The following is a 16,331-nucleotide window of genomic DNA, read 5'->3' on the forward strand; positions in this document are numbered from 1 at the left end:
CTCTGAGATGCAGAGCAGCGCGATGCAGGGACACCAAGAAACTCCGCAACCCCCCAGGGCACTGGAGCTAGCCAAGCTGCTTCGTCTCTGAGTTGCAAAGCACCCCCAGCTCTACCACGTACCCTCTACCACTTACACGTATAAGATGCTGAAGGACCTAGTAGAGAATGGAGAAAATTACTTCTTCTCTGAATGTCAAGTTCCCCACTCCACTTTCCTGCTGGCTTTTCTGCCCTGTCAAGGCAAAGCGCTGGTACAGAACAGGCGGTGGGGAAGCGGGTGGCCCGGCTGAGCACTCGAAGGAGGCTGTGAAAGTGGCTAGACGCAAGTTGTGTCAAGTGCAGCAAGCGTGTAGATGGGAATATTAAAGGAATATTTTAATTGCTCTCAAGTACAGTACTTTTTAGTGCTGTTTGCTTAAAAGACCATTCAGACAGAAGTGAGCTACTTAACCAGGTGATGTCCTTTTGGTGCGGTTTGACATAGACGCTAACCATATTGAGAGTGGGTCAGATCATTCATCGGAGAATCTATTTAGTGATTTATGTGCTACATCTCCACTAGCCATGGATCCCCTCTTACATATTAAAAGAGTATTTGCACAACACACCTGAAGGAAAGGATCTTTTAGTCTTACTGTGCAGGGGGATAAAGTCAGGTGCTGGCAAAGTGACTTACAGAAGTTGCTTCAGGAAATCTCTGCCAGGACTAGGAGCTGAATGGTCCCCAGCATGGCATATTAGCCAGAAGACCTTCGCTAAGTGCTTCATCTAAAGCCCATCACTGTTAATGGGATTGCTAAAGAAGTTAGTCCTGATATTTAACAAAATACAGGTGTGCAGGTGAGTAAAAATACTTAGGTTAGTGTGGCTTGGTAAGTTCCCGTTTGTCAGGTTGACCGCTCTGGGCAGGCATCTTGCCTACTGTGAAGTGAAATGGGTTTGCTTAAACCACGTGTGTATTTTACTTTGCATTAATTATGGGTATTTTATGTGAGCATGCTTTATTTTGTACTCCCAGCAGTCCAGGAACAATTAATGTGGTTATTTAATGTAGTTCCCCTCATTATGTTCCAGTTGTATTACACCACTTGAGAATTTTCTGGACATACCCTGATAATATGTACCAGGTCTGGTGTATTTAGGTCATCTCTCAGAAGAAAACTCTCAGTTAAACTGCTAGAAGTCCACTATCTTATTGTTTTGTGCCATTATTAGGATCCTGACTTCAAGCCCCCAGTCTCTGAAATGCATTCTCATGTACTTGTGAAAGGCCAATACTTTGTTTAATTAATGTTATTTATGCTTATTTCAGAGGAGTCCACGAATAAGGTATAAGACTATAGCTAGTTATATAGTTATATATAATGCCAATTATTAGTTATAAGAACCACCTCAACATAGCAAAGTGCGCTCTTGAAAACCAGTAGCAGAAAAGAACCCAAATAAAAGCTCAGTATGTGGTTTTGTATCATCTGTCATGTTAATAAAGCCGCAAGAGCCATTTTAGTGCAGTGGCAGGCTGCAAGAGGGCTATGGGACCAAGTGGTTTTTCTAATCGCCTTTGCACCATGAAATTTCTGTTTGCTAGAAATTGCTTTCTTTTTTGTTTAACAGTGATGCAGTTTGGAAAAGGAAAGTCCTGTTATTACCGGTTCCTGACCAAAGGCCAGCAGTGGATATGGCTACAGACACACTACTACATCACCTACCACCAGTGGAACTCCAAACCCGAGTTCATCGTTTGCACGCACCTGGTAGTTAGGTAGGAGCAAGCACCAGCCCTTCACAATGTATCATCTCCCGTGTGCTCATCCATTATTTTTTCTAGTTCTGTTTTGTGTTAGCCACATATTTGCTGTGCATATTGACACGCTAAGATGGTATGTAATTCTATAAAACTATTGTGACAGGGAACATGGGGAAAAGCATAATGTGTTTTCATTACTCTTTTCTTTTTTTGGCAACCGGGCCAAAAGCCTGGAAGCCACCGTTGGCCAAGTCTGTCAGTGTGTTACATTCCGCTTTTATCCCTAGCGACGACATGGCCATAGGAAGAATTAAAGCTGTTAAGAATCAGACGGCTTTATGGGCATGAATGGGATCATACATCTCCTACAAAACCTTTTGATCAGAGCTTTAAATATTTATGACTTGAAGTGAGCTGCTGTCCTGCTGGCCTTGTTCCTCCCCTGAAACTCAGCCCAGGATCCCCCCCTAGTGGGAAGCTGCCTTGCAGAGCCGTGCTGGGAGGCCCTGCGAGCGTGGGATGCTGGGGACACCCGCCTTCTGGGGGGGAACCTGCTTGATCGCCACTGTCATCTGAGGAAAGGTTGTGTTAAGACTGAGAATATCATCGCTGAAGGGCTTGAAAAATAGTGACGTACTGGTTTGCTCTCTTAACTTGAGTAAACATATTGCTCACTGCATCTTTCTTTACTGTCAGGGATCTGTGAATTTTTTTCTGGTCCCCCTTTTTCTTGTCAAACGTCTGGAAGAACAAACACTAGTAAACTGGGATATTCTGAAACACGGGCTGAGAACACCTTACACCACTAAGCAGGTGTAAGTGATTAGAGCTGTGTGTGCTGCTATAAAGTACCTGTGAAGTGTTATTGTAAGCAAATGTTAGACAGAGAGATTGCTTCTGAGTTGTGTTGCTTCTGCCATCCTTCGGGGAATTCAGCTTCACTTTAAGCTCTGAATTTATTGTGCATGAACTTGTTTCTTCTTTCTGTTTCCAGTACCTCTTAAACATAGTGATACAGTCCTAAATAGATTTTTAAATTCAATTCTGTCTCATATAATTAAGGTTTAGAATATATTATTGAAACACACAAGTTAAAATGTGATTTCAGGAAAACTCATTGCCTATAATGATATGAGTTCAGTTCAGCACCTTCTCTTGCCTCCCACAAAGGTTATGGCCCATTAATATTTCAGCACCCTAAATTCTGGCACCTTTCAGTGCCTATGACCCACAAGCACTCAGAGAGTCTTTAAAACATCCTCGCCAATTTATCATAGAATCATAGCATCGTTAAGGTTGGAAAAGACCCTTAAGATCATCGAGTCCAACCATTAACCCAGCACTGCCAAGTCCACCACTAAACCATGTCCCTAAGCACCACATCTACCCGTCTTTTGAATACCTCCAGGGATGGGGACTCAACCACCTCCCTGGGCAGCATCTTCCAGTGCCTGATTGCCCTTTTGGTGAAGAAGTTTTTCCTAATATCCAACCTAAACTTCCCCTGGCGCAGCTTGAGGCCGTTTCCTCTTGTCCTATCCATCGCTTGTTACTTGGGAGAAGAGACCAACCCCCACCTCGCTACAACCTCCTTTCAGGCAGTTGTAGAGAGCGATAAGGTCTCCCCTCAGCCTCCTCTTCTCCAGGCTAAACAACCCCAGCTCCCTCAGCCACTCCTCATAAGACTTGTGCTCCAGACCCTTCACCAGCTTCATTGCCCTTCTTTGGACACGCTCCAGCACCTTGATGTCCTTGGAGTGAGGGGCCCAAAACTGAACACAGGACTCGAGGTGCGGCCTCACCAGTGCCAAGTACAGGGGCACTATCACCTCCGTGGTCCTGCTGGCCACACTATTCCTGACGCAAGCCAGGATGCCATTGGCCCTCTTGGCCACCTGGGCACACTGCTGGCTCATGTTCAGGCGGCTGTCAACCAACACCCCCAGGTCCCTTTCTGCCAGGCAGCTCTCCAGCCACTCCTCCCCCAGCCTGTAGCGTTGCCTGGGGTTGTTGTGACTGAAGTGCAGGACCCGGCACTGAGCCTTGTTGAATCTCATACAGTTGGCCCCAGCCCATCGATCCAGCCTGTCCAGGTCCCTCTGCAGGGCCTTCCTACCCTCCAGCAGATCGACACTTCCACCCAACTTGGTGTCATCTGGAAACTCACCGAGGGTGCGCTCAATCCCCTCATCCAGATCATCAATGAAGATGTTGAACAGGACCGGCCCCAACACTGAGCCCTGGGGAACACCACTCGTGACCGGCCGCCAACTGGATTTGACTCCATTCACCACCACTCTCTGGGCTCAGCCGTCCAGCCAGTTTTTAACCCAGCGCAGAGTGCACTTATCCAAGCCGTGAGCAGCCAGCTTCTCCTGGAGAATGCTGTGGGAGACAGTGTCAAAGGCCTTACTAAAGTCTAAGTAGATAACATCCACAGCCTTCCCCTCATCCACTAAGCGGGTCACCTTGTCATAGGAGGAGACCAGGTTAGTGAAGCAGGACCTCCCTTTCATAAGCCCATGCTTGCTGGGCCTGATCCCTCGGTTGTCCTGCACGTGCTGCGCAATGGCACTCAAGATGATCTGCTCCATGACCTTCCCCGGCACCGAGGTCAGGCTGACAGGCCTGTAGTTTCCCAGATCCTCCTTCCGACCCTTCTTGTAGAGGGGTGTCACATTTGCTAACTTCCAGTCATCTTGGACCTCCCTGGTTGACCAGGACTGCTGATAAATGATGGAAAGTGGCTTGGCAAGCTCCTCTGCCAGCTCCCTCCCACCGCCTCGGGTGGATCCCGTCTGGCCCCATGGACTTGTGCGCATCCAGGTGGAGGAGCAGGTTGCTGACTGCCACCTCTTCAACAACTGCGGCTTCACTCTGCATCCTATCTCCATCTCCCAGCTCAGAGGCCTGAAAACCCCAGGGATGACCAGTCTGACTATTAAAGACTGAGGCAAAGAAGGCATTAAGTGTACCTCAGCCTTCTCCTCATCCTTCGTGGCAATGTTTCCCTCTGCATCCAACAAAGGATGGAGATTGTCCCTGGCCCTCCTTTTGTTGCTGATATCTTTGTAAAAACATTTTTTGTTTTCTTTAACGGCGGTGGCCAGTCTAAGTTCTAGCTGGGCCTTTGCCTTTCTAATCTTCTCCCTGCATATCCTCACAACATCCTTGTAGTCCTCCTGAGTCGCCTGCCCCTTCTTCCAAAGGGGGTAAGCTCTCCTTTTTTTCCTGAGTTCCATCCAAAGCTCTCTGTCCAGCCAGGCCGGCCTTCTCCCCCGCCTGCTCGACTTGCAGCACATGGGGACAGCCTGCTCCTGCGCCTTTGAGAGTCCCTTCTTGAATAACATCCAGCCTTCCTGGACTCCTTTGCCCTTCAGGACTGCCTCCCAAGGGACTCTGTTAACCAAACTCCTAAACAGGCCAAAGTCTGCCCTTCTGAAGTCCAGGGTAGTGGTTTTGCTGACCCCCTTCCTTACTTCTCCAAGAATCAAAAACTATCATGTCATAGTCACTGAGCCCAAGACAGCCTCTGACCACCACACCACCCACCAGGCCCTCTCTGTTCGTGAACAGCAGGTCCAGCGGGGCACCTCCCCTGGTTGGCTCGCTTTCCAGCTGTGTCAGGAAGTTATCATCTTCCACGCGCTCCAGGAACTTCCGAGATTGCTTTCTCTCTGCTGTGTTGTATTTCCAGCAGATATCTGGTAAGTTGAAGTCTCCCACGAGAACAGGGACTAGAGATTGTGAGACTTCAGCCAACTGCTTGTAGAATACTTCATCTGTTTTCTCATCCTGGTTGGGTGGTCTGTAACAGACTCCCACCAGGATATCTGCCTTGTTAGCCTTCCCCCTGATCTTTACCCATAAGCACTCAACCTTATCATTATTACCTTCGTTGAGCTCTAGACAATCAAAACACTCTCTAACATACAAGGCTACCCCACCATTATCCTAATGGTGAATCATGTGGCATTGTTTACTGTAAATATTTTATTATTTAAGAGAAAAAATAGTGAGGAAAGCAAATATACACTTTTAGAGGCACATTCCTGGGGATTCCTGCACCTCGCATTGCACCCAGGCAGCCGTCGGTTTGTATTCAGAGCTTCCACCGGTGAGGGATGTTAGCTCTGATGTAGCTGTGCACCCACAGAAGGAGAGGACCTGGTCTCCTCCTCCCCAAGGCACTGGCTTAAGTCTCACTGAGCTACCGTACAACATGCAAAAAATTGATTCTTAATCATTAGCAGGCTAGAAAATGAATGTACATTTGCTATGGCAGTGTACCTGCACAGAAGCTGTAGGATCATTTTTCTGCCTGATTATGGAAAATGGGAATCGCCTTTATTAGGAAAATTGTACTGAGGACAAAGACACCCATTTTTGTCTTCAATAACCAAGTGCACTTTGCTTTTAGATTAATTTTGCTTGGAGGCATCCAGGGCCAAAATTTGCAAAGGACTGTCTACGTTTGTGCTTGGAATGATTAGTGCAATTAATCATATAGGCTCTGCGGTCCTGGGCGCAGTGGGACTGGGACACTGCCCTGTTGTTTCTTACCTGTGGATGTTCAGCATGTGCAGTTATTCACGGATTGCAAGGCTGTATGGTGATGTTCCTCTAAGCACCTTGTATATGAGAGTGTGTGTGTGTGTGCGTACTGTGCAAAGCTTGTGACTCAACATGAAAATGCCATAGTGACCTGTATGGTAGGATAGTTACCATACAGTAAACAATATCCAGACTGAAAAAATGGATTTTAATTTTTTTTCTTTTTTTTTAGTTATGCAGAAGTTCGAGCTGAAAGAAGGCGAGATCTTGGCCTTGAAGAGTCATCAATTGAACTGGCATCCTCTTCTCTAAAGGTACCATGTCCCTTCACAGTTGAGTGAGTAGGTGTTTACACTGAGTAATCGCTTACCAGTCGTAGGAAGATCTTTCTGTTCTTTCTTCTTCTCCTTTACTCCTATCTCCTTCCAAGCCTTCCATTGGGTCATAACCCAACTCAGGCAGACCCTGAGAAAGTTTTCCACTGCATGGCTCTAAACTGCCGGTCTTGGTTCAGGCGTAGAACTGCAAATTCAGCGGTTGCATTGCTGCTGTTCTATTCATTATGTTCCTGAGACCGTTACACAAACGATAGGTGAAACCACCCCAGTTCAGAAGCAGAAGAGTAGAGCTGGAGCTGGAGGCGAGATTGCTGTACCTGTCACCGTTAGTAAGGCGCAGAGGATCCGAGCGCAGGGCAGTACCACGTGGTACCTGTTTTGTTAACGCCAGCTCATCGCTGACACTCAGACAAAGATTGGAAGTGAAGGGAAAACACTTCTTCTTATTCCACATTTCAGCTCTGTTTACACCATTGGGCAGGATCGCATCAAGTGTAGGATTGTGACCAGAGCAATAATTTCCATGGCTTAAATCAGCCTGGCATCCCAACACACCTGCCTAATTAACAAGGTCATTTTAATTACTTCTAAGATCTTCCTCTCAGTAGTGTACAAATAAGACCAGTAATCAAAGTCATTTCAAGTGGATTGTTGTGTAATTATCATTCCATTAGCCTCATTGCTCTTCAGACATTACTTTATACAAGCCGTTTATAGGATGTATAGGGGAAGCTGTCCCAGAGATGTTTTGCACTTGAGCAAGGACCATCTTGCAAACAGCCGTTCTCTGTCACCACAGCACACATTTGTGTCTTTGTCCCCTTTCCACATGATAGCTGAGCTATTTTTCTGCAGACCTTAAGCTGCATCTGTTGATGTAACGCAGCTGGAGGAGAGGCAAAGTGATCCTCCCTTTGCTTGACCGTCTGGAGGGGAATGGGAAGCTGGGGAGCTCCCTGGGAGGCGTGGGGAGGGTGGTGGCACAGCCAGCGTGATCACCCACGTCCTGCAGGTGAAAGTCTCCTGCTACCCAACAGTTATGGGCTGTTTGCCGTAAACCATCTGCCAGGCGGCATCTGTCAGTTTGGTGTGACGGCTCCAAAGCTGTTAATATTCACTAGCTTCAGCTGTTCCCCTCTGTGGATGTGCTGCCAGGTTCCTGCCTAGAGCAGCCTGCTGGGAGCGACTGCTCCCCGGGGAGCGGCGAGCGGGATTGCAGCTCTCGGCATCGCCCGGTACCTGTCCCCCTCAGGAGCCATTTGCTGTAGGTTCTCCTAGGGCTGCAGCTGATGTCCCCATGCCACTGCTCCATGTCCCTTCCCAGCCTTCTCTCTTCATCTCTGCAATGAATAAAACCGTTCCCCAGCCAGCCCCTCCTGCTACCTTCATTCGTTGCCTCTGCCACCACTCCCCAGTGTGACACAGCCAATGAACTGTGACATCCCTGAAGAAATCAGGCAGAAGGAAGCTAATTATAAAAGCATATTTCCATTTGCATACAGCTTCGCGGGCAGGAGGGTGGCACACCAGAGCACGGGGCACGGGCAGCAATCCCACAGCATTCACCCAATGCACGGTGCGTCCCCTCCACTGCCGCTCACTGCCGCCAGACGGGTGTCCCGGGACAGAAATGTGTGGCATCGCCCCAAAGCCAGGGGTGCCTGGGGTGCGATCCTGAGGGTCCTGTCTGCACGAGGATACCTGAAGGCTTTAGGGTGAATACTGAGGGGCTGATCGAATACTGCAGCGGGATTTGGTGATGTGGTGCTGCAGTGCTGACCCTCTACGCACCCAGTCTGTTATTTTTCTCTGCAAACAAGCAGTCAGGGAGGTGGAGGTCCCCTCTAACGCCATCCTCTCCTGCTGACAGTCTTGCCGCTTGTGCTTCACTCCCCGCAGAGCCACAGCAGCTACCTGGACATGGGCCAGTGCGGCAGCAGCCAGGACGCCAGCCGGGAGGGAGTGTCGCTGTCGTCCCACAGCTCCCGTCGCTCCTCGCACACCGCCCTCTCCGACTCCGCGTGTAGGTGCCAGCGTGGCCGGGGGCAGCCCAGCACGGGGGCAAGGAGCGGGCTGGAGGGCAGAGCAGCCTCCAGAATACCGGGGTTCGGCTGGGAGTGACCAAGTCAGGGCGGGAGGGGGCTGCTCAGCACCGGGACCAACGTACTGTGCCATAACAAGTTATGGTACGGCAGCAGAGCCGCAGCCACGTGCTGCCTCCTCCCTCTTAGCCCACTGCCAAGGTGAGAGCAGCTTTCTACCATCTAAGGGTTGTGGCTGTTTGCTGTGGCTCAGGGGACAGGAGGTGACTCACTAAGCTGAAGCAATTTGATTGAGCCTTGAACCTTGACAAAACTTTTATTATGGGGTGGTTTGGTCCCTGATGATAAACCCCTGCAGAAGGAGTGCAGAAGGCTGCCGGCCTTGCTGGCAGCTTCATGCCAGCTCCCACGAGTGCTCCCCTATCCTGGGGGCTGTAGCGAGGTGACCGCAGTGCCCGTGCGTGGCTGCAGGTAGGAGCCAACTCAGGGGGCTTTTCTTGAAATACTTGCCAGGGGGAGAGTGGGAAAGCTCATCTAGAGACACCCATGGAGGGAAGGCTGAACCTGGGCGTTAGCATCAGAAGGGAGCCCCACGAGTCAGGCAGAGAGCCAGAGGGACCACGGAGGGGCAGTTTGGGGACCCAGTTTGGCAGCATTTGGGTCTCTGCTCATCTGCGTACGCAGAGTTCGGGCTTGGCCAGGGTACCCAGGCATGGATCTGCTGTATCACAGTGAACCGTCTCTTTTCCAGCCACGTCATCCACACGACACACGGACACCAGCACGCCCACCCGGCCGTCGGTGCCAGGGGGGCAGGCAGAGAAGGCAGCCCTACGGCTGGCATCGTCTGGAAGCACTCAGGTCAGTGGTTCCTGCGAGCAAAAGCCTTTCTGATGCCATAAAGAAATGAGCTTGACAAACCTTGATCTTGCCCTCAGAGAGGCTGGATCCCCACCTCTGAGCGTGCTGGGCCTGAGCATGGGATTTCCCAGGGCTGTGGGGAGCGTGGCTGGCCAGCAGAGCCGGTGGAGAGCTGCTAGAGGCTCCTCTGCTGCCTCCTTTCGGGATTCAGTTTGCTCCTCCAGGCCAAACACCTTCTCACACCGTGAGCCTGCTTTTCTTGGGGTTTGTACACGTGAAATGGCCTTTATCTAGAAAAGGATGCTGACACTGAGGATTTGCAATTAGCAGGGAGCATGCAGGGGCTTAAATTCTCCCTTCAGACTCATCCTCATGGAGTTGTCTAAATTCCCAGCTCTTCATCGCCGCTATGAGCTGGTATTGCACCAACTCTGCACTAGAGGTGCTATGGACCTACAGTAAGGCAAAGTTTTCATTTCTAGGCCATAGCAACTCCTCAAGCCCCTGGTGAACACCTCCCTCAGCATCCCGTGGCTCAGCCGGCAGTCCCCTCTCAGCACGCTGTGATGGTACGTCGTTTATTTTTGTTAAACGCACTGGTATGGCCAGTCAGCGAGGCAAACTCGGTTCACTGCTCTTACCTCCTTGCTGGCTGGTCCCAGTGTGGGGGCAAGGTTTCAGTGCCCCTTCTGTTGCTGTTACTGAGATTTACGTGCAACCAAATTATTGCAACCGCTTATTTCAGCGAGGAGACAGCAGGTAGGAACACCCAAGGAAATAGCTTAGAAGAAGGTTTACACTTGTCATTGGGGGCTGCTGAATGCTCATCTCTGAATTGCTGGCAACTAACTGCAGGCTGATATGGTGCTGAAGAGTTTTATTGCCCTGGTAGAGGAAGGGGATGTCGTGGAAGGTTTGAGTTAGGCCAGAAAAAGAGAAAAAAACACAAGAAAAATGTGGGAGTCATAAACCGTAACTATGAGGCCCATCCTCGCAGAGCTTTGAGGTCTGTGTAGTAAACACTCGGCCTATAATACAGGGATTGAAAACTGCCAACTTAGGTGTGAAGGATGGGTCCCAGGGTGGGATTACAACCTAACTTGGGCCTGGCATTTGGCAAATATAATCAGCAGCACAACGGAAAGCCCAGCCTGGAGGTGTGGCGAGGGTTAGCACGCAGTGTCTGCCACAAAGCACAAGTGGTCCGAAATCAGCAGGGTGTCACGCTGAAGGGACAGGGGAGTCCGTGCACAGACGCTACCTCTGCGCAGAAATTTAACAGACCAAGACCTGGAGGGAGGCACTGAGTATGAGCCAGTTGTGCTGCTGCTCTGGAAGTACAGTGGTAGTTTGGTTAAACACGCAATTGCCATTTTTTTGTCAGCATCACATTTTCTATGGCAAAAGCTGAAAAGCGGTTGTTTTTCTGAAGCCAGCATGACTATGAATGTGAGTAGCAGGAGTGGTCTTACCCCATGATCGTGCTCTCTGTCCTCCGCAGCCAGTGTACCATTTCCCAACCCAGCTGGGGATGATGCATCAGCTGAAAGAGCAGCTGGAGGAGAGGACCCGCATACTGCAAGCTGACATCAAGACGCAGCAAGAAGAGCTCCATGTCATCAAGGAGCAGCTCCAGCTAGTGCAGGACTCCAACCTGCAGGTACCCGCTGCCCCCGGGGGTCCCAAACCCACAAACCATTTGCTTTTCCTTTGAGCATGCAGATCAGTGGCAAAAGCATTTAGAAATGAGCTCTGGATAAATTGGTAGTTTGGTCTCAGATGTGGGAGCAGTGTCTCCCGAGAGATGAGTGGCATCAGTATCTGCTTAAGTATTGAATCAGTAATTTTCATGAGTTAGAAAAAAACAATCCCAAGCTAATCCAAAGTCCCCCCTGCACAAAAACCTTGGCGGTTCGGTGGCTGGTTAGTGCTGCTGGATCCCCAGTGCCATTCCTGCAAAATGCAACGGGCGTAATGGAGCTGGAATGGTCGTGGCTCTGAATAAATACTTGGGCACAAGCTAACATTTGATTTTCTGTTATTCATGGTTCACTTTGCCCCTGGATTCAGAGATGTGGCTGCTGCAGTGTTATATATGTTGGTAGAGACAGCCTGGGAGCCGGAGACGGTATCTCCCAGGCAGTACAACCACCGTATGAGCTGCAACAACTCATGTGTCTCTATTATTTAAAGATGTTGATGCAGCAGCCGATCCCTGTCGTCTTTAACAACGTGCAGCACCCGATCCCCAGGAGGCCGCCGCCGCCGCCGGGGACGCCCAGGCAGACCACAGCCAAGAAGTCACAACAGCAAGGCCTTTTGGGGATGAAGCACTACTGCGGCACCCACCTGCCGTCACCGCGCCAATTCCTCAGGGATCCCTGCGGCACGGCCGCCCAGGTTGCCGGCTGCTTCATTGTCTTCATCATCCCCTTTCCTGGCTTTTTAAATACTTGTCTGCCATGTCCCCCTTCCCCGTGGTCCCGCACATCTCCTCTGTGCTGGTTTTACTGCGTAGCTGGCATTATGAAATTTGTGTCGAGAGTCAGTTGCAAATGATGTCATTCGACTGTAAAAATGAAAGCCAGATAGCCTAAAAGCACTAAACCCTGGGGACCGCTGGAGTGGTCCTGGTGACCGGAGAGGAACTGAGTGGGAGGTTTGGGCTCTCATTCACTTCTGTTTGCGATTGCAACATGGTGGTGGTTCGTAGCCAGTGAGAGCTGTGACTTTGTAACATGGGGAAGGAGGCATCATTTTAAAAGATTAATTTTCTTCTGCCTGAGAAGTCTTGGAAGGCAGCTTTGAAAAACACGTTTGTCAGCACTAGACCTAAATCCACTATAGATGATCACTTTTCTTTGGGAAAGAATTGAGGTGTCCAAAAGCAAAAAAGACCAAAACTACTGCTTTAAAGGACGGGTGAGATGCTTTCCTTGGGGACTTCAGATTTGCACTCCTTCTCCCCTCTGAGGTGGTCTCTTCTCCCTCGAGCCTTGCGTGCCCTTACCCTTGTACTCTGATTTCCCAAGAGACCATCTGCTCCTGCCACTGGGGATCCCAGCACCTGCCGTGCAGGGGCAATAAATGCAAACAGGTTGGTTGTCCTGAATAGTTACACTGTTCCTATTGCTGTGTTCAGGGAGAGAATCCTACTGTTCCTTCTCCTTTTCCCATCTGCGTACTGGAAGCAGTTACTTTAGCCTTCTGTTAGGGAGCTTCAAAAATTTACGTGGGTATCTCTCTTCATTTCAGGTACAGCAGCAGCAGCAGCACCTAATGAGAGGAAACCAAGCCCAGCAAACATGTCTGCCAGGGCAGACGAGCATTTCAGTGCCCCTCTACAACAACCCCATGGTGTTTTCGCAAACGCATCCCATTACAGTGGCTGCACAGATGCCAACTGATGGCGGCGAAAGGCAACCGCAGCCTGACTACGGCCAGGACAGGAGCCTCAGGTAGGAGCGCAGCCCTGCTGGCACTGTCCTGATGGCGGTGATAAAAAATAGCAATAGCGGGTGATGGGGAGGGCAGGCACATCTGGGCTCAGGGGGAGATGGTCGCTGGGTGCCACAGCAGCGGCGTAGGGATGTTCCCTCCTGCAGAGCTCTGGGTCAGTGGTGGGCCCGCTGGGTGTGCAAGCAGGGTGCTGTGCACACTGTGCCGTACCCTCAGGGGCCTGAAATCCTTTTCTCTCCGTATTTCCATAAATTGTCCATGTAGCTCAGTAACCTTTGGACATCTGTTGCTGTCAGAGGGACTGAACAGGAAAAACTAGCAGGGACAGCCTTTCCCAAACCTGTGTCTGCTTGCTCTGAAGCTCCAGAGTGTCTTTTCTCTAGCCAGGACAAGAGCCGTTGCAAAGCCATTTTTCTTTTATACAATGCTGGAAACGGTGTATAAAACATATACAACTGCCCCGAACTATTCACCCACCTTTCAGGGAGGTATCTTCAGAAACTGCCTCCAGGATCCAGCCATTTCAAAATATTGTGTAAAGAAAAAAGATAAACCCTAGAGGTCTCACCATCTATAAAACATATTTCTTACATGAGAGATTTAGCAAATTTCAGCTCACCTCTGCAAGTGCGTTAGACAAGGTGATAATAAGCATCCTATTTCATTAGCTTTTTCAGGGTGATGGTTTGCATGCTTTCAGGGAGGATTTTCAGGGATTCGTTTCTACAGACTGACAGTCAGGAGTTTGGACCTCTCCCTTCTCAGATGGTCCCCTGTTTTTCCTCCACCGCAGGATGCTGTTGGATCAGTCTATCCAAGCCATGATGCCCGCCGCCAACGGCAGTGGCCAGTCCACGCAGAGCAGTGCCAGCAGGCAGCAAGGAAAGTGAGTCTTTGCTGGCCCTTGTTTTCATGCAGTGTTTTAGCAGGGCACTTTATGGCGCTGAAAATTACTTTGAAAAACTCGTACGTGATCACGCAAACACAAACAGTCTCAGTCTTAGAAGAAGCAAAAGGTCAGCTGGTTAGGAGAAAAAGTAATGAGAATATTTTTTAATTACAAAGAACTTTATGGTAACTAAAATGCTTTGAAAAAAATATTTTTGACCATTTTCTGGCTTTTGCAAAGCTTAAAACACCTAATCAAGTCATGGAGGAGATGTACAGCCTTAAAAACCTTAATTGTCTGCAGTTCCAGTCCATGCTTGATGGGGAGGGGGAAATCTGGGGCTTGCTGTCGCCAGGCTCTGCATGGTTTGACAAACCCTGCTCCAGTCTGGTTCCTGCAGCACTTGGGCTCCCCAGGGCTGCTCCGGTGGTGGGTCTGGGTTTGGGTCCTCACACCTTATTTTCCTCCTCATGGCAGATTCGTTGCAGAGCAGCAGATCTTGCCTCCCCCAATACAGATGCAACCGATTACCTGTAGCACTGTCCGACCTCCAGCCCCATCGCCCGTTTTCTCCCCGTCTCTGATGATCCCACACACCAGCTTCACACCCCACCAAACAAACACACCGGTTCATCTCCACCAGTGGCCACAGCAACAGGTTCAGCAGCACCGTCTCTACCTTCAGGTAATGGAGCGGGAGTAGGTTTGTGAGGATGCACAGGGACGGCTTTGGGGTTGGGTTGTTTTTCTGGGGGCTTACCTGGCTAATCAAACCTGGTCAGTGCACTTGCACATCCTCCAGGCCCATTGGATCTGCACGTACCCAAGTGCTCAGCCTTTCCAGGCTGGCTCTGCACCTGTTCAAGGCCATATTTTCCAATGAACTCGGTTATCCCTTAGTGTCCAGAAGAAATATCCAATTTTTCAAACACAGCTTGTCATCCAGAGGAGCTCTGGTGGGAACCTTGCTGTAGATGTGAAACATGATAAGGGATAAGCTCTTTTGAAAACATGCCTCTTGCTGTTACGTCTCAGCATAGCAAGGTTTTTATCAGTTCCCATCACTGCTTTCTTTCAATAAATGGGTGTTTCACAACACAAATCTCTGGAGAAGTTGATACAGGTTTTTTAAAAGCACAGCTTCATCAGTGCACGCCAAACCAGTGATGCTGCCAAGGAGAGGGGTTGTCGAAACTAATAATTAATTAGTAATTAATACACTCTCCAAGACTTGCCTGGTTGGTAGAGGTAAGTTACGGTCCTCCAGGCAAAGACGGTCGAAAACAAAGCAGGAGGCGTAGGTACAGCTGAAAGTAGTCATGCAGCAGGACTGGATTTAGAGTAAGAAATGAATCGCTGTCAGCAAATGTGGACATGAGCTGTCCCCACTTTGGGTATGTGTGCTCACGGGCTGCACCGAGGTCCTGAGGACTAGCAATATGGACAGCAGAGCGATGATGCTGGGGGAGATAAATAGCTCCAGGGCAACAGAAAACCCGACTTCGGTGCCACAGTGCCTTTAACAGGGGGTGAACCAGCAACTCCACATCTTTGGGGTGCCAGCCATGGGGTGGTACATGGACAAGGTTGCTCTACAACCTCTTCATTGGTTGCCTGAAGATCCTTTCCATGTTGGACATCCTGCAGATTTTACCTCGCAACCAAGTAGCTTTTGAAAGTCTCCATTCCTGCTGGGCTCCCTGTGGGGTTGGTAGGATGGATGAGTCCTGCTTCCCCTCTGTACTCTCCAGGCATTGTTAGTCGTGCTGGTAGCACCAGCATCCTGAGCCGCTTGTCCACAACTTGTCCCCTCGATGGATAGAGGTTCCTTTAGGATTTGGTACTTGCACTCCCAGGTACGAGCCTCAGCATCAGCCCTGCATCAAGAGAGGGAGCGGATGGGCGATAGGGCAGGTCTGACTTGTCGGATTTGTGTCTCCCGACAGATGCAAGGTCCTGAGCCGGTGCCCGGGGGTCCGACACAGCGCATTTTCCAGCCCCCCCACCCGCCGCAGCAGAACCCCCTGAGCTACTTCCTCCACCCGCAGCAGCAGAGCCGCCACGCGCAGGGCCAGGCCTGCAACCTGCCCGACCTGCCCGAGATGCAGCTGCCCTGAACGCCGGGTCCGGGAGGCAGGGACCACCTTGGCTGCAGCCGCTCGGTGCCCCGGGCACACGCGGAGGGGAGGACGACGCCGTCAGAGCCCGGGACGGGTGAGGTCGGGCCCCACGGGGAAGGTGGTGGCTGGAGGGACAGTCCCCGCTGGGGACGGACGGCTCCGGGGGCACCTCGTCGGTTGGGATTTCCACGCAGCCGGTCCGTGATGCTGCTCGGGCAGCCGTACGTGCTCTTGCCCAGCAGAGCAGTACAACTGGAAGGCGATGGCTTTCTGGCTGCAGGGAGGTTATTTATCAGGTTGCCACAAAGATTGCTTTGCA

The 16,331-nt window shown here is 50.4% G+C and overlaps 1 protein-coding gene across 1 annotated transcript in view; it reads left to right on the top strand.

The window, feature by feature from the left end:
- The window catches only part of PASD1 (PAS domain containing repressor 1), a gene marked incomplete at its 3' end in the record, with an annotated part of 29,500 nt that extends 13,491 nt beyond the window's left edge, over window positions 1-16,009 (top strand). Inside the window, exons 10-20 of the mRNA XM_082323070.1 lie at window positions 1,617-1,764; window positions 6,536-6,617; window positions 8,541-8,664; window positions 9,435-9,544; window positions 10,027-10,113; window positions 11,046-11,204; window positions 11,738-11,944; window positions 12,800-13,002; window positions 13,797-13,889; window positions 14,370-14,577; window positions 15,839-16,009. Of these exons, the coding sequence (XP_082179196.1) occupies window positions 1,617-1,764; window positions 6,536-6,617; window positions 8,541-8,664; window positions 9,435-9,544; window positions 10,027-10,113; window positions 11,046-11,204; window positions 11,738-11,944; window positions 12,800-13,002; window positions 13,797-13,889; window positions 14,370-14,577; window positions 15,839-16,009 (1,592 nt within the window). The remainder of the gene's footprint in view (window positions 1-1,616; window positions 1,765-6,535; window positions 6,618-8,540; window positions 8,665-9,434; window positions 9,545-10,026; window positions 10,114-11,045; window positions 11,205-11,737; window positions 11,945-12,799; window positions 13,003-13,796; window positions 13,890-14,369; window positions 14,578-15,838) is intronic.
- Window positions 16,010-16,331: the final 322 nt, after the last annotated feature.

This window comes from Platalea leucorodia, assembly GCF_965183815.1.
Source record: "Platalea leucorodia genome assembly, chromosome: 10".
In the NCBI taxonomy this organism is placed as follows: Eukaryota; Metazoa; Chordata; class Aves; order Pelecaniformes; family Threskiornithidae; genus Platalea; species Platalea leucorodia.